This window comes from Lemur catta, chromosome 5, assembly GCF_020740605.2.
Source record: "Lemur catta isolate mLemCat1 chromosome 5, mLemCat1.pri, whole genome shotgun sequence".
Classification (NCBI taxonomy): domain Eukaryota; kingdom Metazoa; phylum Chordata; class Mammalia; order Primates; family Lemuridae; genus Lemur; species Lemur catta.
In genome coordinates, this window is record NC_059132.1 from 30,537,434 (window position 1) to 30,560,587 (window position 23,154).

At 55.1% G+C, this 23,154-nt stretch overlaps 1 protein-coding gene across 1 annotated transcript; it reads right to left on the reverse strand.

Annotated features, from left to right (window-relative positions):
* Positions 1–4,138: 4,138 nt before the first annotated feature.
* CDX1 (caudal type homeobox 1) lies at positions 4,139–21,357 on the reverse strand. The gene is made up of 3 exons (XM_045552701.1): positions 20,817–21,357; positions 5,725–5,870; positions 4,139–5,215 (listed from the first exon to the last, which is right to left on the reverse strand). Exons 1-3 carry the CDS (start codon positions 21,268–21,270, stop codon positions 5,006–5,008), a joined length of 810 nt encoding a protein of 269 aa, XP_045408657.1. The 5' UTR covers positions 21,271–21,357; the 3' UTR covers positions 4,139–5,005.
* Between the last annotated feature and the right edge of the window lie 1,797 nt (positions 21,358–23,154).

A 23,154-nucleotide genomic window follows, 5' to 3' on the forward strand; every position in this document is an offset into this window, starting at 1 on the left:
GAAATTAGCTAGAGCAATTGTGTGCGTTGCTTTGCTAGGACTGACTGACTGATATATGCTAGTGGACCACCGTACACATGATAAATTGTGTCCCTTTCACTGTCAGAGTGTCCCAGTTCAGACATTAGCCACATATCCGGTTGCCCTACCATTGGTCGGCATGGGGGAGGCCTTTGGGGAGGGATGAACGTAAGGATCTGCTCTCTTTCACCCTTGGAGTTTGAAAGGAGGAGGCAAGAGTTTAAATCAAAGCATGGCTGGAGGATAGGCCTGGCCAGGTCCCAGGGCCACCTGTCCTCCCCAGGTCCCCTCCAGCTGCTCTTCCCTTTCAGCCCAGCTGCACAGGGCGAGCCAGGGGCTCTCCAGACCCAGCAGGAATGTGTCCCCTCTGCCCCTTTCTCCCAACTCATATGGGGCCTAGGGTGGCCATGAATGTGAAGAGAAGGAACATTTATTGAGCACTACTGCGCTCATGATGGACTTTAACACCCAATATCTCATTTTTAATTCTTTCCAACAGCCTGAGACGACAGGTTAGGGCATCTCATTTAACACCTGAGGAAACTGAGAGGAGTAAAATCATGTGCCCGAGGTCACACCGAGCACTGGGTCTCTGGGGTTTGGAGATAAAGCCAGGAGAGCCGTGGGCTGTGCCTGGGGACAGGCAGAAGCCAGCGCCTCCTGATCCAAGGGGGCCCAGGCAGGACCCGCCCCACCCGTCCCCAGGGCCTGCCACTGCATCTCCTACAGGAGGGGTGGTAGCCTTGTGGAACTGCTCCCTCCCACTGGCCCTTGAGTTTCATTAGCCCCTTTGGGAGGCACAGGGACCCGCAGGAACAGGGAGTAGGGAGGGGAGCTGGCTCAGAAGCCGGCAAGACTGGCCTCTTTGTGGCCCCTTCCTAGCGGCCCCTAGTCCCCTCACTTCACAGAGCCAGTCCTGGGGGAGGAGAGGGGAACAGGGCCAGGACTTCCAGCTTTCTTGAGCAGAAACATCATGAAGTGACCCCTGAGCATCAGTGGCAGTCACTGGGGCTGTGGGGTGCCTCTCAGATGGGGAAACTGAGACCCAGAGGGGGCACACTCACTCAGGGATGCAGAGCCAGAGTCCCGCCTGTAACCCAGGAGTCTGACCTCTGCCAGGCCCTGCCCTCCGGATCCCAGCTCTCTGCCAGCCTCTCCTCTGTCTCCACAGCCCTGGTTGGGAAAGCCTGCACTTTCATAAAACAAACGAACCCCCAGGATGTTCTAGAAGACATCGTTCACATAAACCAATCTATCCATTGAAGCTCCAGTTTTATGATCATACAACTGGCCAGGAGTTCAGTGACCACGCTGCCCCCACCATCTCCTCTGCCCCATTCCAGAGGGGGTTTGGGTCCTGCTCGGCGAAATAACTGCTTCGAAATCCAAATGGTAAGTACTCAACCTCCCTCTCCCCCTTCTCTCTCTCTGTCTCACATCAAACCAGAAGTGAAATGGAGATGTGTGCTGATTTAAGGAAAGTGTTAGATGAAAATGTACTTCCTTTTATTATATAGGCAGATATTTTTAAATTCATATAAATAAACATTTTTAATTTGCTTAAACGTTCAGATTTTATCGCTGTAGAGCATGTGTTTTGTCACACCAGGGAGCGGTGACTGTGAAAAACGAGGTTCCAGGCTGCTCGTCCATCTGCTGTGGTTCAGGAAAGTGGCTCCAGAGCAGCCCCGCCGGGAAGGGCTGCCCCCCACAGCCGCCCTGGCCTAGCCCGGCTGTGCCGCGTCCCCTTGGCTCGGCGTCTCGTCCCCCAGAGCCAGGCTGCTTTCCTCAGCACTCCACGGTCCCCTTGTCCTAAGTTCCGTCCCCATCACAGCCCATCACACACACACGTGCACACACACATGCACGCACACGCTTCCTCAGCTGCTGGAGACCCCCGATCTCAGAACCCTCCCCTCCATCCCTGAGCCCCTCTCTGGAGCAGAGCGGTGACTGCTCCACTCAGCCCACACCGACCTCTTGGCAGTCACCTCCACAAGCTCGGGTTCTCAACATAGGGCTTGGGCTCTACAGACTCCCTGAAATTGTCTGTAAAACAAAGTGCCAGCGTGCACAATTCTGATTTGCCAGAGGCCACAACCAAGCTGTGGGTCTTGCAGGGCCAGGCCAGATCTATTTTATTCTGGATCCTAAGTCTTCAGCACCAGTGCCTGCCACCCAGCAGCGGGGGAACCCAGAGTCACCGTGTGCAAAGCAGCACCAGCCGTTCCTGCTAGGAGAGCTGGAACACTGCTCACCCCTGGGGTGGCTGTAGGGTCTAACAGGACCTGAGGGGTCTCTTTCCTGAGCCATTACAACACTCCACCGTCTGGGGGAACTTTTTGGGTGACGGGAACTCACAAGGCAAAAGGCAGCCCATTGGGCTGCTTGGAAGTTGTCTTAGATAACTTTTCTTTTTCCCAGAGCTCCAACACCCATTGATGGGTGATCACCAACCCAACCTGTGGGCCCCATGCAACCTCCTAACCTCCACCAGCCTGCCAGGCCTGGCCACCGACCTCCTGGAGGGCAGAGGTCTTCCTGAGGCCGGGGGGTGGTCAGAACATCAGCCAGGCCTGCCAGCGTCTCACACCAGGGTGCAACGGCCCCACGAGCAGGTGGCTAAAACACAAGCACTTACTGTGTGCTGGGCCCTGGGCAAAACATAATTCTAAGATCAGTTAGGATATTTTATTTCCATGTGACAAACGAGGAAGCTGAGGCTCCAAAAAAGCTAAGTAACTTGCCTGAAGTCCGGCAGCGTGGAAGTAGTCACGCTGAAAGCCAGGCCATCTGACAGCAAAAGCTGCTGCTAAACACTGAGTCACAGAGAAGGTGTGGTCCTTACGTTCCCCACCCAGAGTGTGTGCAGTTCAGTGGGACGCTGGCAGGGGCCAGCAGGGGCCTCCTGGGTAGCAACGCACAGGGAATGCTGGATTAAGGAAAATTCAACAGGTTTCTTTGCTGCAGGCCTTGTCAGAGCCGTTGATGGGCCAACGTACCAATGTGACTCTCCCAGAGGAGCAGAGTCTGCAGGACTTCCCAAACTCACTTGACTAGAGCCATTTCTTTTTGGTAGACAGCCTCCGCATTTATACAGATGGGGAAATGGAGACCCAGAGAGGGGAAGAAGTTACCCCAGGGTCACAGAGCAAATTTTTTGAAGTTCTGAAAACTCTGTTCACTCAGTACCAGCCACCTTTCCACTAGTCCCCTCCCTCCCTCTGCTCTTGGAACCCTGGGCCTTTCCTTTGCTGCCTCCTCGTTCCCACGCCTCAGGCGTCCACCATTACCGATGGAGCCATGTTGTCTCCCAGGCCACTGATAGGAGCAGATAGAGAAGTGTCTGCTGCCCTTCAGGGGCCTGTGCCAAACCCTGAGCCACCTTGTGCATTATCATGTGCCCCAGGAGCAAAGGGCAATGACAGAAGGTTGTACACACTTTTTATGGCCTGGCCACCTCCCAGAACAGTAAACAGAGGGGCAGGCAGCTGGCACCAGAGCCCCTGGGGAGAGAAGGCCCTAGGTGGCAGACTCCCAGGAGTTTTAAAAAAGTATGCTTTAGTTCACATTGCTCACTCTCCTTTTTACCTTTCCTCCCTTCTTGGCCTGACCAGCACCCACTAGACCTTTAGGTCTCAGTTTAAATATTACCTCCTCCAGGAAGCCTCCCAGCCTGCCAGGATAGGCTAGGAGCATGCTCTGTGATCCCTAGATGCTCTGGCTTCCCTGATGCCCAGAGCACACCTCTGATGGGCACTTAACCTGTTATGCCAGCGTCATCTGTGTACCTGGCAGTCTTCCCCACTCAGCTGGGGACTTTTGGGGGTGAGGACTATGTGCTTCCCAGGCCCAGCCAGGCCTGGCACATGGGGATATGCAATCAATGTCATCTGTTGAAAGAAAAACCTGAACTGAAAGCATTTGGGACATTCAAAAGACTGATATATTAAGTCTGATGATTCTGCTTACACAATATGGACTCAAATTTTTATATAGTCTCAGACTTACTCTAATGATGTCCTGTTTTGATCTTGCAAATGTTTTTTAAAGATGACCTTGTTGCAGGCCGACAAAACCAGGAAAGGAATACGAAATTGTTAGGGAAGGGTAAGGATGATTTTTACATCTTAAAAATGTGTCTTTAATGCTATGTATAATGACTTTTACACATTTTTAAAAAGAGAAAAAAAATTTATTCTTGAAGGTACATCCAAGAGATTCCACTCTATATACAGCACCTGTCCAGCTGTGAGCTCTGCCTGGTCCAGAGAAAGTCCTCTGGGGGCTCCCTGGGGCGTGGCCATGATGGACAGCCTAGCGGGGTGGCAAAAACCTGGCAGGATGAGCTCTGCCCCCTTCTCCCCTCCAGGGGCCTCCCTCTCAATCACAGGCCTCACTGAGAACGCTGGTGGGGGACAAGATTCTGCAACCCAGCAGGGTGGTCATCAGAGCCCAGCGCTGTGGGCTGTGGCCCAGCACCTGGCTGCCTGGAGGGCTTCAGGCACGTTAAGATGGGGCAGGTAGAGGTGAGACTGTAGGAAGAGGTGTGTGTGGGGGGGAACTGACCATTCCTTCCTCCTCAGTCATGGTCTGCAAGCATTCCATCTTCTCTCAGCAACATCCCCTTTCTCCAGGGTCAGGTGGGGTCCCTATAGCAGCCTCCCACCCACCCCTTGAACCCATGGAGGAGGAGGTGGGGCCTGGGGCACTGTCTTGGCCCCTCCCCCAGCCCTCTGGGGCTTGAGATGCCCCCAGGAGATTGAGACCTCCGCCCTGAGGCCTAGAACACAGGAGATGGAAGAGGTCCTCATCCAACAGGCTCGCTGCACAAAAGGGCCAAGGGGATGCAGTGGGGGTCGGGGTGACTTGTCCACGGTGACCCAGAAGGTCAGTGGCAGGGCTGGGACTCAGACCCCCCACAGGAGCCACATTCCCAGCACCTGAGTCCCCAGGACCCCCGCCCACAAGGCTGGGCACAGGGCTACGGCAGAAACTCCTCCTTGACAGGCATTGGGGAGGAGGTGCCCAGGAGGCTGGCGTTGCTGGGGCACAGGCCACCCAGGGGTGTCCCGGCTGGGGTGGGGGTGACATCATGGGCTGCCGGCAGCTGTGGGGGCTGTTGCTGCTGCTGCTGCTTCTTCTTGTTCACTTTGCGCTCCTTTGCCCGCCGGTTTTGGAACCAGATCTTCACCTGCGGGATTAGAGAGCAGAGATGGGGCAGGCGGTGGGAGGACTGACAAGAGCAAGAGGGAGGGAGGGAGGACAGTGAGCCCCCCTCCTGCTCCAGCCACGCATGGACCGTGAACACATTCTCCCCTGCCAGATCATGCTCCCTTCTTCCTCCCCATCTTTCTAGGCCTCCCCTCGCACCCCTGGTCCGGGAAGCCTTCCCTGTTCTCCCTATGACTGCTCCTTCCTCTAATTTAAATAGCACCTGACACCTCCTACAGCACTGACTGTAGCCTGCTATGGCCTATGGCTAATCAGATCCCCTTAGGCCTCTACTTAGGGGCAGGGATATTGAGGTTTTTTTGGGGGGAGGGTGGTTGGCAGCAGCTCAGTTTCTCCTGTGCTGTGTGACAATGGCCTGGAGACTCACCCTCTCTGTTCTTCCTCTACTGAGCTACATAATATGCTTGGCAGCCTAGAGACCATAGTCCCCACACTGCTCCTATGGCAGAGATGGGGACACCCACACACCTGCCGTTCAGTAAGCCCCAGATTGGCAGCGAGCTCTGATTTCCGCCGGATGGTGATGTAACGGCTGTAATGGAACTCTTTCTCCAGCTCCAGGCGCTGGTGGTCGGTGTAGACCACGCGGTACTTGTCTTTGGTCCGAGTCTTACCTGAGGAGCAGAAGGAGCCAGGAGGGAAGGTGAGTAGGGAGGGGCAGCCTGCGAAAGGCTCAGGCAGGGCTCCCAGGAGGAAAAGCAACACAGGCTCCCTAAAGTAGGACCCTGAACCGGGGAGGGACGTGCACCCCAGTCCTAGGGCCAACAATCTTTCCCCAGCTCAGGTGTGCATGACCTCTCACGCCCACGGGGGAGGCACCGAGGCTCAGAGAGGGGACGTGCCCTGCTCAGCATTACACAGCAAGCTGCTGATGGAGCTGGGGCTTCAACCCAGGTCTCCTGACCCACAGCCCTACTCTGATTGCCAGCGCCACCAGCTTGGAGCCCGCAATTCCCAGTTGCAGAGCTCATGAAAAACGGAAAGCCTGGGGGTGGAATCTGCACTTTCAACAAACTCCTCAGGTGGTTCTGATTCCAGGGTCCTCAGACCACGGGTTTGCATGCCAGGGACGTGGAGGGGATGCCTGGAGGGCAAGGGTGATTGAGACTAACGAGAAGTCAGCTGCTCCTTCCTCCTGTGCATAAGACGAGAGCAGGGAGGAGCCACCGCAGGTGGAGGGGAAAGCAGGAAGACTCAGGAACTTTCCTGAGCGTGAGGGCTGAATGCCGGAAGATGGCTCCAAAGTCAGACAGGAAGGACTAGGGGTGTTGGTGGACCTCAAAAGGCTCTGGCCCACGACACCAAGCCCTGAGCTGGGGCTGTGCCGAGGGCTGGGGGCTGATCTGCCTAAGTCAAGCACAGGGCAGGAGTGACTCAGTCACTCCAAATCTACTCACTGAGCTCCTGCTGTCCACCAAGCAGGGGTGTAGAGCACTGAGCAAAATAAAATAAATCCCTGCCCTCAGGAAGCTTAGGTTCTAGGGGAGGGAGACAGACAGAAAGAAAATAATACGGAAAATATTTGATATGCTAGTTGATGATAAGTATTTCAGAGGAAAAGGAAACAGGGAAGGAGGACTGGGAATTTAGGGAGGAGGAGACTTACAATTTTAAATTGAGTGGTCCATGGAGGCCTTACTGAGAGGCAGAATTTTTTTTTTTTTTTTGAGATAGGGTTTCTGTTGCCCAGGCTGGAGTGCAGTGACATCATCATAGCTCACTGCAACCTCAAACACCTGGGCTCAAGTGCTCCTCCTGCCTCAGCCTCCCAAGTAGCTAGGACTACAGGCACGTGCTAGCACGCCCAGCTAATTTTTTCTATTTTTAGTAGAGATGGGGTCTCACTCTTGCTCAGGCTGGTCTTGAACTCCCAGCCTCCAGTGATCCTCCTGCCTCAGGCTCCCAAAGTGCTGGGATTACGGGTGTGAGCCACTGTGCCCAGCTGAGGAGGTGCATTTAAGCAAAGATCTAAAGGAGGTGAGGGAGAGAGTCACGCAGGTCTCTTGGGACGAGGGTTCTGGGCAGAGGGAACAGCAAGTACGAAGGCCCTGAGGTGGGAGCGTGGCTGCTGTCTGACACATCTGAGGACAGTGAGGAAGCTGGTGGGGCTGGGGTGCAGGGAGCAAGGGGACAGGGATGGGACACAGTGGAGGGGCTATGGGTTTTACTTTGTCTGGGGCGGGAGCCATGGCAGGGTTCTGAGCAGAGGAGACGTGGGGTCTGATTAGGCTTTAAGACGACTCCGGCTGCTGCACGGAGAGCAGACTGGCAGGAGGAAGGGACGTGCCGGGAGGTGGACGATGACCCGGGAGAGAGAGGGCAGTGCCTTGGCTTCTACATGGGGCTCAGCCTGGGGCCGGGAGCCCGATTCGAGGACCGTCCAGGGTTAATGTCAGGGCTTTCTTCGGGACTGGGACCGGAGGTCTGTCTGGAGGGAAGATTAGGAGTCATGCTTGGCCTGGGCCGGTGTGGGGGCCTGGCCAGACACCAGTTTCCTCTGTAAGAAGCCGAGCACGTGGCTATAAATAGGAGGCGCACAAGCACTTTCGGACCCCACACGCGTCCCACCAGGACACGGTGGGTCTCTGAATAAACACCGACCCCTCCCAGGTCACCCAAGTGCCCCGACAACAGCCGGGCCTTCAGCTCCCTGGGTCACAGCCCGGCCCCGCCTGTCCCTCGGCGCCCCTGTGCTAACTACCCCGTCCCTGGTTCTGGCCCCCGCCCCCTCCGCCGAGCCCACGCAGCTTGGCAGGAGAGCCACCGGGCTCCCCACGAGCCAAATGGTTTTGTGGAGGACGGGAGACGGCAGATGTTCCCGGGCAGCTCTTCCCTGGTTTCCAGCCAGAGCAGCGGAACCGCAGCGGACGCTTCCACATCCACCGACCCCAGGCCGCTGCCCGGGTAGCACGGGATAGCCTCAGCCTGGGGTCAAGGCGCTGGCTGCCCAGGCCTTGGCTCCGGATGGGGACCTCTCCTTGGCCTAGAAAATTCAACGCGGGCTCAAAGACAGTTCTCCCTAATGCCACCACCCCCAGAGCCCAACCTGGCTCTGAATCCACAGCCCCGCTGGGTCCACCAGGGTAACATCAGAATGGGTCGTGGGACTGTAGTCTCCTCCCACTCCACAGAGGAAGAGACCGTGGTTCACGGTGGTTACATGGCCACCAAGGTCCAACGAAGAGGCCTGGTGGGGCCTAGTCCGACCTCCCTGTATAGTCAGGGTCGCTGGAGGCCTAGGTCGGTCTGAGCGTTGGTGGCAGAAGTTTAACCGCAGACACCCCTCCACTCTACTGCAGGGACAGGAGGGGCCGGACCGTGGTGAGCACAGGCCCCTGAGAGTCCCGGGCTGGGCCTGGGGCTGGAGGGCCCGCAGGCTGGGGGCCTTTAAAATGCTCAGAGGCCTCACAGCCACACCCGGGAGGCAGACGAGTCTGAGGCAGGGGATGAGGCTCCCTGGCCACCCAGACCTGGGCCTGGGGAAGGCAGGCAGTGGTCCTGCAGGCTGCCTCGCCCTTAGGCACCCAGCTCTCGCTCCCAACCTTTCTGATGAGCAAGCAGGGACCCACCCTTTCATAGATGGGCTCAGAAAGGGCACTCGCTGAGGCCACCCTCCCTGGCAGAGCTATGACCAGGACTCAGGTGTCTTGACCTCCGGCCCAGCTCCTCCCCGAATGGAGGGGGGTGGGGCTAGACGGATAAGGCTTTAGCTGCACAATTACTCCTCTCTGTCCTGGCAAGGCTGCAGCAAAGACTGGGCCCATGGGCCTTGTCGCTCCCTCTCTGGGCCCTAGAGAGGGGCTGGTAGGCTCAGGGACCCATTGGCCAACTTTTATCTGCCGGAGCTGTTTGAAGCATACAATTTAATTGCCAAGAAAACAACTCCACCAAAGAACAAAATGTTTAATATCACACTGTGTGGCCTAGAAACCAGGGAATCCCATATGCTGTCCAGGGAGTGATAACTGGAACATCCTCCTTGGAGCCCAACTTGGCTACATCTAGCCTCATTTAGCAGGCACGTGCCCTTTGACCCTTGAAGTCCACTTCCAGGAATTGACCCTGCAGACACCTGCCCAGTGATGTTTCTAATAGCATAAAACTAAAAGCAGCATGTATGTGTACAAGTAGGGAACTGGTTAAATAAGAAATGCGACGTCTATAGAGAGGAGCGATATGCCATCATTAAAAGGAAATTATAGGCTGGGCACAGTGATCACATCTGTAATTCCAGTGCCTTGGGAGGCCAAGGCAGGAGGATTGCTTAAGGCCAGGAGTTTGAGACCAGCCTGGGCAACATAGCAAGACCTTGTCTACACAAAAAATTTTAAAAATTATCCAGGCGTAGTGGCATGCACCTGTAGCCCTAGCTACTCAGGAGGCTGAGGCAGGAGGACCGTTTCAGCCCAGGAGTTCAAGGCTGCAGTGGGCTATGATCATGCCACTATACTCTAGCTTGGGCGACTGAGCAAGACCCCATCTCCAGAAACAAAAAAGGAAAGGAAAGAAATTTTAAAATTCCATGTGTACCAATGTGGAGCAATTTCGAAGATATGTGAAAAAAAGCAAGACATATAGTGGTATAAATAGTATGTTACAGTTTATGCATAAAAATGGGGGAGACACACTCACACACATCTGTGCACCCCTATAGTTCTTTCTGAAAGAATATACAAGAAGCCAATAGTAGGGGCTACCTCTGAGGAGGGAACCAGAGGCTGAAAATCCACAGGTAGGAACGAGACTTTGGGGTCTTTAAATTTTTACTACATGCAGATGTGAATTTGCATTTTTTTTTTTTTTTTTTTTTGAGACAGAGTCTCACTCTGTTGCTTGGGCTAGAGTGCTATGGCGTCAGCCTAGCTCACAGCAACCTCAAACTCCTGGGATCCAGCAATCCTCCTGCCTCAGCCTACCGAATAGCTGAGACTACAGGCATGTGCCACCATGCCCAGCTAATTTTATATATATATATTTTTAGTTGCCCAGCTAATTTCTTTCTATTTTTTTAGTAGAGACGGGGGTCTCGCTCTTGCTCAGGCTGGTCTCGAACTCCTGAGCTCAAACGATCCACCCGCCTCAGCCTCCCAGAGTGCTAGGATTACAGGTGTGAGCCACCGCGCCCCGGTCTGAATTTGCATTTTTAATGATGGTCAGGAATCCTGGGCGCTAGTCCCAGCTCTGGGCGAGAACTCCCGACTGCCCCAAGTCACCACTCTTTCCCTCCTCTGAGCACCTGTGCCACCTCCAGCACCCAGGAAAGAGGGGGCAGGGAGGTGCGTGAGAGCGGCGGGGTGGGTAGAGGGCCTGGGATGAATGATTTACAGGCCCCTGGGACGCTGGGGCTGAGGGGGAAGTCCAGGCTCTTCTAACAGGTGTCTGATGAGGGGCCGGCCACTCCCAGCCACCTAATGAGTAACCCTCTTGGCCAGATGCCAGCGTAAGCGGGTGGGAGGGAGAATGGGGACACCCCCCAGCTCTTGAGGGGTGAGCACAGTAGAAAAGAGCTTCAGATTACTCTCCCAAATGAGAGGCTTCCTCTCTGATCTGGCTTTGGGATGCACAGAGTGTCCCAACCATGTGAATCAGGCTGCCTTGGGAGGGAGCAAAGCCCTGTCCCCTACAGCACGCACAGTACAGGCTAAGGGCTCCAAATGCCTCAACAGCAGCCTCAGAACTGCCGGGGAGCTTTTTTGTTTTTCAAGCACAGATTCTGGCTCCCAAAATTCAAATCCAGTGGGGGTGAAATGGGGCTCAGGGACTCAGTACTTGGATAACTCTCCAAGTGACCCTGACATGTGCTTGTTCGGGCAAGCAAATCTCTGGGGTTGTGGGGTACAGCTTCTCACAGGCTGGGTGACCTAGGACAGTCTCCTCACCTCTCTGAGCCTCATTTTCTGCATCCATAAAATGGGGATGATTGTTATTCTAATAATAGCCAGCACGTCCATGTGCCAGGCACTTCGTATACATTTCTCAACATCCCATGGGGTTGTGTAACTGTTATTCTGACTTTACAGATGAGAAAACTGAGAGTCAGAGAGATCCACACTCCAGGCAGGTGGGATTCGAATAGGTTTATCCAGCCTCAAAACAGCACCAGCACCTACCACTCACTCACCGTAAGTTCTCCTGTGATTATCTCCAACCCTGAGGCACACAGGGGATAGCTGAGATGGGTGGCCAGTGTCTAGCACGGTACCTACCTGGCATGTGGCAGATGCATGGGGAGGGCAGGTCTTGCTCACTTCCCATAGTGATGGGGTGACCATCTGGCAGGAATGCCAGGAAATGGCTCTGTGCGACGGGCGGTGTGTTGGAAGAGACCATTTATTTATAAGGTCTCTTCCAACTTGGTAACATGAAGCTCTCAATGTTTGTTGATTCTCTGATTGTGTTTGTTATTGTAGCTGAAAGAATTCTAAGACTGATTTCCCAGTCTGAGAGTCTAGACACGGGGCCTGCCCAGTTGGAGGATGGTGGCCAGGAGCCACGGCAGCCTGCAGCTGGGACCCCCATCCAGCCTGGGCCAGGCAAAGGCAGGGTGTGGCCTCTGCTCCAGGATGGGGTGAGTGGCTCTAAGAAAATCAGATGGCCTTTGGGTCAGCACTTCCTTTGCCCTTTTCCTACTGGGTTTGTGGCCCTCGGGGAAGACCAGCTGTGGCCCTCAGGGCCTGGACCACAAGTGCAGCCCTGAACCCTCCGTGACCCCTACCTGGGTGGTCCAGCCCTAAGTGGCTATGCACCAAGATCCCATCGCCCGACACACTCATACCAGCACACAGACAGCCACACAGGCACGCACGCACACATGATGGCTTGTTGAAAATATATATCCCCAGGCTCCACCCCAGATCTACTCCGTCCTAATCTCCCTGCCATTTTTAACAAGCCCCCTGGGCACTCAACCACCACTGGGGTCAGCAGGTCCTGGTCCCAGTTCCATGCCATCTGTGTAGCCTTGAATAAGTCCCTCCTCCTCTCTGGGCCTCAGTTTCTCCTGTGCACCAATCTGAGGGCCCTCTGGACTCTGCAGTTCCATGCAGCTCTGAGCCCTCCCTTAAGGGCCAGGCCCTAGTCCCTGCCTGCCGCCCCAGGCACACCCACAGGGAGGGCCTGCCCTGCACATCCTCCACTCAAGTCCCTCAGAGACCCACACTGGGGGCAGCAGGACAGGGAGCTCACCCGTGCCTGTGGTGCCAGCCTGGGAATGACACAGGGAGACCACAGGGCCTTTGGTGGGAAGGGCTCGGGGAGGTGGGACTAGGGTAGCCATAGACTCCTACTGCAAAGAGTCCCCCTTTTCCCAGATGAGGAAATAAGTGCAGAGAGGTTGTTGGGTCACTTGCAGGAAAAACGGCAAAGGGAAAGCTGGGAAAGACAGAGGAGCTCAGGAGGACCGATCTCCCCACCCCGGACAACACGTGGAGCGGGGCTGCAAAGGCGGCAGGCTGTGGGCCAGCCCCGAGGTGGTGGCACTTCTGGTAAGGGGCCTAAACCTAACAGCCTTACACTCTGCCCAGGTTTGGGAAAGGTCAGCGTACAGAGCTGGGCTGAGGCAGAGGCCTGGGCTGTGGCCCAGCCTGGCCATCCCGAGCTGAAGGACTTGACAAGTGGCCTTTCCTTCCCCTGCCTGGGGAACAGAGTGCATGTGAAAACAGTCTGTAGAGGGCAGAGAGCTACGGAGACGAAAAGGAGAACTGAGCTGCTTGCAGAAGTGGACGCTGGAGGCATCCCTTGGGAGAGGGAGGAATGTCACCTGATGGGGAGCCACAGGGCAAAGAACGCACTGGCCTGGGAGATCTGGCCGTGCCCCACCCAGACACGGGACCCCCTACCTGGGCCTGTTTCCCCATCTGGACCACCAGGGCTAGGACCTCCGCTGTGCAGCTCTGACCTCACCAGCTCCACAATGCACGGATGCCCTTCCTGGGACCTGAGGCTGTCTGTTGGGCGCACGAAAAGGTCGTTATCTAGGCTGATTGGACAATGTCAGGCTGCTATATCGTGGTCCTCACTCAAGCTCTGGAGCAGGGAGGGATGAGGCTGGCTTGGGGGCAGGGGTAAGGGACAGCTAGACCAGCTGCTTATGGAAGCCCTGCAGCCTTAGTTAGCCAGGCCTCTCCTCCCCGCTGCCACCCTCCTTCCTACTCAGAGTTCTCAGTCATCACTGCACCCCCCTCCAGGGCCACCTTTGTACCATCTGCTGCCCTATCTGTTTCATCGAGGTCCACAGTCTGACCTGGCTTCGGGAGGCAGGAAAGGGGAAAGGACTTTAGAGTCAGATAGACTCGATGGTTCTAACCCAGCCCAACCACATGCCAGCAGTATGTCCCGGCCAAGTCAGTGGATCTCTTTAATCCCAGTTTCTTTATCTGTAAAACGAAGACGTGAATGCTTCCTTTACATGGTAGTTATGGAGACCAGATGTGATAATCTAGTTAACAAAGTAATTATTAACAAAAACAGCTATGATGACGACGATGATGACGAAGACGATGACACTACAGAGACAAAGGAGCCAAACCAGCAGGAGAGCTTCCTCAATGTTCCGGATTACCATGCTAGGGACTCTCAAGGACTTCCCTGCACTGTCCAACACGACAACCACTGGCCACATGCAGCTATTTAAATGGAAATTAATTCAACAAAATGTAAAATTCTGTTTCTTAGTCGCACTAGCTGTATTTCCAGTGCCCAACAGCCACATGTACCAGTGGTTATCCCAGTGGACAGCACAGCTACGGAGCATGTCCATCACAGCAGACAGTCACGCTGGGTCAAACTCCCGCCAAGGGCTGGATGCCCACAGTGCATGCCGTACATGCCTACTAGCTGCAAAGCAGCCTGGTCTTGCATCTGTTGCCTATTTATGTTCTTCCTAAGTTTTTCCACAGGGGCACCCAGACAAAGGGGCAACCTCAGCCCAGCACGGCCCTTCGAAGATTTGCGAACAGCAATTGCATCTGTTCAGGTCTCCGCCCAGGCTGAACAACTTGAGGCCTGGCTGAGCTGTTTCCTGGTGGTTTCCAGGCCACCGCCCCACCTGGCCATCTTCCTCTGGTCTGGAAGTGACTCATCCTCTGCAAGTGTGGATCCTGAAGGCTCACATTTGGGGTGGGGGTACAGGAAGGGGTTCTGGCCTCCAGCCCTTTTCTGCCCCTCGCTGCCTGCCTGACCTTGGTAAGTACCTTCCCTCGGGCCTTAGCTCCTCACGTGCTCGGTGAGGGGACGCACCATGCCATTTTGCTCAGCTGGCTTCCATGATGTGCCTGACACACGCAATGAGTACCTGATGAATCCTTGGTGAAAACATAAAACGAACCTGATACTTCCTCCTCTTCATCGTCTCAGTAAACAGCACAGCCATCCTCCAGCCACTCTGGCCAAATGACGAGGTGGCACCTTTGAGTCCTGTCTCCCTCACTCCCCACATCCCCCGCAGCAGCTGGCCAGCTCAAGCTCCAAAGCACGTCCTTCTGTCCAGCCCCACGGCCCCCACAGCCGTAGTCCAGGCCACTAATCTAACGGAGAAGAAATGCACTATTCTGGGGTCAGAAATCCTGCATTTGGAAAAATGCTGAGCACATGCTGAACGCTCAATAGATGCTAGTTCATATTATTATTACTATAACAGATGCTCAGGGCTTATTTGGTAAATAGTTTATTCCCCTCTTTCATGGGCGGTAGATTAAAAACAAACAAATAAAATAATGACAAACCGTGATCAGTAGAGGGAAGGAAAGTGAGCTGGGCGCTGAGAGCTAGACTGAGTGGGGGGGTGGGGAACCTACTTTACTTAGCTGGGGAAGGTCTCCTGGAGACCAAGATGTGAAGCTTGAGAAGGATGTTTCAGGAGGCGTGCACAGCATGTGCAAAGGCCCTCCGGCAGCGTGGAGCAGAGTGAGGGTTGCAGAGCGCCAGCTCCCTGAGCTCGGTGCATGCTGTCTGCCTTGTTCAGGCCATAGCCTCCAATGCCTAGAAGTGTGTTTGGCACAGAAGAGACACTCAGAAACTATTACTGCCTGTCTGCCAGAGTGAATGAATGAGAGAGCCACCAGATGAGGCTGGAGAGGCCAGCAGAGCCTCTAGCAGAGGGTTTGGATTTGGTTTGAAGAGCAATAGGAAGTCACGGGAGGGGTGCTGGGCCTAGCCTGCTCCTTCTTTCCAGTGATGCAGGGGATCAACATGGGGTGCCCCTACAGGGCTGAGGGGTGACTGTCCATGGGAAGGGTCCAGCATGTTAACATGGTGATGGCCCCGACTCCAGACGTGAATACTGTTTCCACGTCCCAGAAGCTTCAAGACAGAAACCTGACAGGCCGCCCCCTGAAGCTAATTTCCTACTGACAAGCCAGCCCCTGCTGCTGGCAAAGCCATTTGGACCTTCACAGTGACTCCCTGAGCTCGATGCAGCAGTATCTGCCAAAGCAGGGGGGGAAGCACCCAACCAAAAAAAGCCTTCTGCCACCTTCTAACTGGGTCATTCCCCTTCCCAGCTACATCTGAGAGATGAGGTGTCAAACGTAGCTTCTGCCTGGAGAGCCGGTTTTAAACAGCCTAGCCCCTGCTGTTGCCCCCTCCCCCACCCGCCTCTTCTAGCTCATCCCCTGACTGGCCTCCTTTTCCCCTACCTGGGCTGGGATGCACGTGGGAGCCAGGGGCTCAGGCTCCTGTCCCTGAGCATGTTCCTCTATTTGGCAGACGCTTGTTGGGCTGCAGACTCCGGGTCTGAACGCTGTGCTGCTGGGTCCTAGCTGTGTGAGCTTGGGCAGGCCACCTTACCTGCGCTGAGCCTCATTAACCTTATCTGTGAAAGGAGTCTAATGATAGATCCTTACACCTCTCAGGGCTATTATGAATAGACTTAAGTGAGAGTAATCATGCGCAGCTCTTGGCACAGTGCCTGGCACGTGGTAAGGATTCAGACGATGCCATAGTTATGTATCATGAGCTCCTACTATGTGCAGGGCAGGGTGAAGATGGGACTGATTAGGCTGGTCCTTGAGAGGATCACAGGTGGCAGATGGCAGGGATAGAGAAGATGATGAAAGTAGATAGTCAGTGATGAGGGCTGTTAAAACAAGGGCCTGATACAGGGTGGTAGGGGGACAAGCAGGGCTTCCTAGGAGGAGGTAGGCTTGGAGAAGGAGCAGGATTTGAACTGGTGAAGCTGCAGGAGAGGGAAGGGAGGGCAGTGTGGCTGAGGGATCAGACTGGGGAGGCAGGGAGTGTGACGTGTGTGCTCAAGTGCACCTGCCAAGGACTGGCAGAGGTGGTCACAGGCACTGATGCTCTGAGCACCTACTGTGCGCCAGGTGCAGGGCTATGCCTTACAAGCACCATTGCTTCAAGGTACAATCCTACTGTTATTAATACAATGGAAGAAACCCAGGCTCAGAGAAATGGTCCAAGTTAGCTTATCTGAGGCTATACAGCTTCTAACAGAAATGCAATCCCAGGTGTGAAACTCACAAGCCCCAGCTCTTAACTGTCCCCAAGGAGGATCTCTGTATCTAGGAAAACTAGTGGGAGAATGGCTTCAATCCAGGCTTGGGGCCAGTTCTCAAGAGGGCTTTGAATGCCACAGAAATGGGGCTGGATTTTACAACAATGAAATGGCATAAAATGAAATGGTCAATTCCATGGCAGTGGGGAGCCATAGAATACTCTTGAGCTGGGGATGTGCTTTGAGAAGGCAAATCTGGCAATGGTTTAGAAGACAGCTGGGGCATCAGAGAGAGGCTGAAGATGAGAGGCCAGGTTGGTGGCTGTGGCAATGGGTCAAAGGAGAGGACCTGCAACATGGAGGGGAGAGAAGTGTTGGCCCCCTTCATGGGCCTCAGTTTTCCCATCTGCAAGCTGAAGAGGTTGGACCAAGATCTAAACCCTGCTGCAACAGTCTGGTCATCTGAGTGAACATCTCCCTCGCTCTGTGGGATCTCAGGTGCCCCGGTGGGCCATTAACCTGTGCAGCACTGTTTATTCACAGGGAACTGGGGGCTGAGCCTTCCGGATAAGGGTGATTTATAAGCCCCCTAATGAAAACACTGATATTTATAGATGCAAAGAGAGAAGACTAAAAAGTAGACCCCCTTCTAGTCATTTCCTATCCTGGCTTCAGTCAAGTGATGCTAATAGCTCAGAACTGACCAATATTTTGTTTATGGATTGAAGACTGATGGAAGTCCAGCAGCCTCTCCTTAGAATAAAGCTGGAGTCTTGGTACCAGCCTCAGCTACACCAGTTCCCCAAGTAAGTCAGGGGTACTGTCCAAGTGGGGAGACAGGGGCAGCCAGGCTGCCACCACTGGATGGAACTGCTTGGCTAGACAGCCACAGGTCCCAACCCCAGGGATGGGACCTCAGAAACCCGTGTCAGATCCGAGATCTCTCCCTCCCCTGTTCTCCCAGAGATGTCTTTTGTCCTTCACACTTGCCCTGTTCATTCATTCAACAGAATGTCCTGAGTACCTACTAAATGCCACGCACTGGGCTGGGTCCCCAGGATGTATTGGTGTGTCAAATAGACACAGCTCTGGACCTCACGGAAACAGACAATATACAAACACACATTTAAGTAAGTGAGTAAACTGGAATTGGGGTCAGTGCTCTGAAGGGAACACAGCAAAGATTATCCATGATTATAGGGGGAAGTCTACTTTGGGAGATCATGGAGGGCTTCTTGGAGGAGGTGACCATTAAGCTAGGACCTGAAGGGTGAGAAGGAGCCAGGCTTACAAAGAACCAGGGCAAAGGGCATTCCTGGAAGAGCGAACAGCATATGCATAAGACCTGAAGTAGGACTTGGCAGGTCTGAGGAACTAAAAGAAGGCTAGAGTGGCTGGAACTTGGAAAATAGCCTGGGGTGAGGCCAGGGAGTGATTAGGGGCCAGATGCTGTGCAGACCTCAGGAAGCGGTGTGGAGTTCATCCTAAGCATGATAGGAAACCACAGGAAAATTTTAACCCATCTCTCTGCCATCTACCCCAGCTTAGCCTCCACTCATGTGCAACCGGACCATTCCTTACAGTCTCTGGACCTCAGTTTCCCCATCTGCATGATACCTAACTGTCCAGTTTGGATATTCTGGAATGCTAGAGGCCAGGGAGAAGAAGGCGCTGGCCAAGAAGGGTGGCGGGTTGGAGATCTGGTGGCTAGCTTCAGTGGGGGCGGGGAGGGTGGTGGCATATGCTGACTTTCCCTCAGCTGTCCCAGACACCCTCCCCAGGAAACCCTGAGCCTTCAATGCCCAGGAGAAACTGAGGCCAAAGAGGGGAGGGCCTTGGCCTCTCTCTCGGGGAGAGCCTGTGACCTACCCCAATTCCACCCCCACTTCAGGAGCACTGGTGAGCATCAGATGCCCCCAGGAGACAGGCAGCAGCTCTGGCCTCAAGAAAGCCATGGCTCTGCATCCTCAGCAGGGTGGGACAGCCCTGCCACTGGAGCCTCAGGACCCCTGCACTTCCCTTGGCCTTTACCTCTACTTTCTGAGAGCGACGGGAGAAATGCTTTCACCCTTGGGCAGAGTCATCCATGTCCATCTGCCTGCAAACAACAGTGTATAAATGACACTTGAGACCAGAGAGTGAGCTGGATTCTGCAGCTCTTGTGCCCAGAGAGACGAGGTGATTTGTCTGACATCGCACAGCCTGGAAGCTCCCCCAAGCTCCCACCAGTCCTCTGATCCCCACTGGCCCTTTCCTTCCTCCTCACACAGTGGCGGCCTCTCTCCAAGTCCTCACCCATTGGGAACCTCCCCATCTGTCTCCAAAGTCACCTGACCAGCAGGAAGCAGTAGGTGGAACAGAAGAGTAGGAAAGGCAGGCTTCCTTCTTCAGAGCCTGGGAGACCCAGAACTGCAGGACCCTGAGGGCCCACGCCCCCTCCCACCTCCTCTCCTATGATCTAATGCAGGGTTCTTAACTCAGGATTTACAGATAAAGCTAGTGGGGGCCTCCAGAACCCCTGAAATTGCCTACCCAGTGATGCAAAAATTTTTTTTTCTAGGGAGAAAGTTTATACTTTCCACCAGATTTTTTCAGAGGAATCCTTTTATAATTCAAACAAGGGAACAAACTACTGTACAACCTCCCTTCCCTCTCATTTCACAGGCAGTAAAACTGAGACCCAGAAAAGATGGCTGACCTAAGAGTTGTGGATTAGAGTACAGGCTTGGTGCTCCGTCTGCCTGGGTTCAAATCCCAGCCCCATCAGTTACTGGTTACATGGTCTTGGGCAGTATTTAACCTCTCTGTGCCATAGTTTCTTCGTCTTAAAAATGGAGGTGATAATAGTACCTCCTGTAACATTAGAAGAGCTAAATGAGTTAATATATGCAAGAGTTTAGGTCGGTGCCTGGTCCATTAGTAAGTGTTCCATAACATTAGCTGCTATTATTTAATCAAGGCCACAGAAGCAAGTGGCAGAGCCTGGTCCCTTCTATCTCCCTGGAGGCAGATAGGAGGTTCTATATCCCTGGGACTTCCAAGAAGAGTGTGTGATTACAGCCAGAGCCTGTAGCTACTGATCAAGCCCTCCCCAGCATCCGCCCTGGAGGCAGGCTGGTTGTGGGGGGAGATGGGGGTGAAGAGAGAGAGGAGGTGGGGGAAGTCTCAGGCTGACTCCCAGCTGGGGGAAGGGGAGGAGGGGCTGGACATCAAAGGGTGGGCAGGCCAGTTTCCCGCCCCCAAGGCCAGGTGGCCTTTGTCAGGACAGGCCAGACACAGTTGGGACAATGGGGAATCGTGTTCACTTTCCAGCCAACAGGAGTCACTATTGAGCCAAGACCCAGCCTGTTACATGACAAAGGGGGGACCCATAAAGGAGGTCAGGCTACCCCTCATTAAAGCTGAGTCTTTGTCCTGCCCCCTCCCCTGCCTTTGAAGAGGGTGGATCAGAGAGGCCTGCCTGGGGGCAGGAGGTTCACAGGCTCAGGAGCCAAACAGTAGCCACCTTCCCAACTGCTCTGGCTTCCCCTCCCCCAGGGTCAAGAGTTCAGAGAGGGCCCTGCGAGGTAAGGTAGAGACCCCTTGCCCCAATCTAACCCAAAAGGTTTTTGAGTCCAAAGGATATGACCCACCAGTCTCTTTACCGTAAGACGGGGAGACTCAGACCTGCAAGGGAGAGTGACCTGCCCGTGTTCAAATGGGCGGTGGATGGTCCCTTCTGGGGAGAGTTTGCTGCCTTTGCTTGGGGGTAGGTTAGGAGTGGAAGAGACACACAAAGACCACCAGGGTCAGTGTTGCTACAAGTCTGGGGACCTGAGTTCCAGCTGCAGCCTTGCCGGAAACCACAAGGCTCATTTCCTCACTTTGCAGGGGTCTCAGTTTCCCTATCTATAAGAGGGTTAGGTTGTGCTTCTTAAGGCTCCGATTCAGCAGGGGGAAGCTGAGAGAACAGCCCCCCAGGATGAGAGCGGTCAGAAGGGCCACATTGCGGGGAACCCAAGCAGGGCCAGAGAAGAGGTCACACGGGGGAGGGGGCGGCCTAGGCCCTGCCAGAGCACCTGCGGTGGCAGGAGAACCGTCCAGAGGCGCAGGATGAAGGAGTGGTCCTTACCGCTGCCACCGCCGCCTCCGGCCACCACGCCGCGCCGCATCCACTCGTAGGGCGTCCGCCTCTGCTCTCCGGGCGACGATGGTGAGCCCGGGCCTCCGAGGGGCTGTGCCAGGAGGCCCGGGCCGGGCCCAGGGGGCGCGGGCACCGGGCTAAAGTCCGGAGGGGGCCCGAATGCCAGAGGAGCTGGGCTGGCGGCGGGGACCGCGGGGATCGCAGGCCCCGGGCCATAGGCGGCTGTCCAGTCGTCCTTGGGCGCAGGGAAGGGCGCGCCCCAGGCCGTAGGGGGCGCGGGGCCCGGCTCCACGTGAGAGTAGCTGGCGAAGTCGGGGTACTGCGGGGGCGCGGGGGCCGGGGCCGGGGGGCCGTAGGCTTGCGGGCCGAGGCCGAGACTGGCGGGTCTGGCGGGGCCGGGGTACGCGGGAGAATCCTTGTCCAGCACATAGCCCACATACATGGTGGCTGCGGGGCCCCCCGCGCATGCTGGGCCCGGGAGCCGCCGCCGCCGGCCGCCCCGACGACGCGCAACCGCTCACCTGGACTCCCGGCCGGGCGCCGCCGCCCCGCCCCGGCCCTTTATAGCTCCCAGCCGCCCGCGGCCCCCGCCAGGCGGGTTTGCATTTCAAAGCGGGGGGAAGCCTCCGGGCCGCGAATCAAAGGGGGAAACCCGTCGGGGGCGGGGGGTTCAAAAGGAGACAAATTGCTGCCCGGAGCGGGAGGTGGACTGGCCGGGGCCCGGGCCGGGGTCGAGGCAACGCCACGCGTGGGAATCGCCGGAGAAGCGAGCGGCCTTGGGGCCCGAACACCTAGTCCTTCCCGCGGCCGCGTGAACCGTCCCACGACCCCGCTTTACAGGTGGAGAAACGGGCTCGCAGGGGCAAAGGGACCCCAGGCCAGCGTCACACGGCCACACCGGGCCTGCGGCGCACTCTGCGGTGACCAACTCGTGGTGAGGGGGGGCAACTCGACTTCAAACAGTGCTCCCGTCTGTAAGGTAGTGGGTCCTTAATCTTTTGAGGACGAGGGGTCACGACCCCTCTATCATGAAAGCTGTGGATGTTTTCCCCTGAGGAAATGCACATATACACATACATGAGTCTGCATGCAATGGGGGGGGCGCCTGAGTTGGTTCTCTGGAGAAAGTACCCAGAGGCATGCCGGGGGAGGGGGGTCTTCCGGGGACATTACAGGAAATTTTTCCCAAATTCTCTTGGCAACCCCCTGTCCCCTTTTTTCATTAAGAAGTTTCAAACATATGCAAAAGTAGAGTTGTATATAATGAACTGCTGTATACCCATCACCCAGCTTCGACAATTATCAGGGTTTTTGTCACATTTCATCTACTCCCTTCTTTTTCTAAAGTATTTTAAAACAAATTCCAGACATCATGTCATTTTACCCCTACGTACTTCAGCGTACATCTCTAAAACACATGGACATTTTCTTACATAATATGCCATTAACACATCTAACAAATTAACTCCAATTCCTGGGTATTGCCTAACAGAGTTTGTATTCACAGTACTCCACTTGATTCAGCAATATCTTTTGAGCAGTTGGTTTGTGTGAATCAGGATCCTAAAGCCCTGATCCATGTATTATACCTGGGCCCCCCTTGGTGTTTTAAATGTATCATGTGTGCCCCCCCATTGAGGACTGGCAAACATTTTACAGTGATGGGAGGGGGGTTGGAGGGTTGGGGCAGGGCACACTTGAGGGGGCATCAGTGAACTGGGAGTTGGGGGGCAGGCTGAGGGATTGGGGAAGGATTCATGAAGGACAGGGCTCTGGGTCAGGAAGCCTGGGGGAGATGGGGGTCCCTCCCCACAGGGGCTTTGCACCAAGGAGCCGTGCAGAAACCGCCTATGAGATTTGATCCTCTGACATTTCCTGGGGGCCCCCTCAAAGGGCAGGGTTTTGTGGCCCCTAGAAGGAGGGCAGAATCAGGGTCTTATCTGTTCAAGCTGTCTCTCTCTTGGGTCCCCATATTAGCTGGGGCTGGTCAGCACCATCTCAGGGCTAGGCAGATGTTTCACCATCAGGACATAATCTTCAGGGCCCAGTGCAAAATGAACATATAAGTTCCCTTGTTCAAAAATGATTAAGAATTTCAAGATGGTGACAGCAGAGCATTCAACCAAGCACAGGGCCCTTCTGAGCACTGGGTGACCTGCCCACGAAGCTGGCCCTGGTCAGATTCTTGCTCTTCCGGGGTTGTGATGGATCCTGAAACAGAGCTGGGGACTCAGTAAGCCCCGGGCTGCCCTCCCTGCTCAGAGGAACTCTTTCCATTGTACCTACAGAAGCACTGAGGACCAGGAAGGACAGGGGGTCGCGCCCG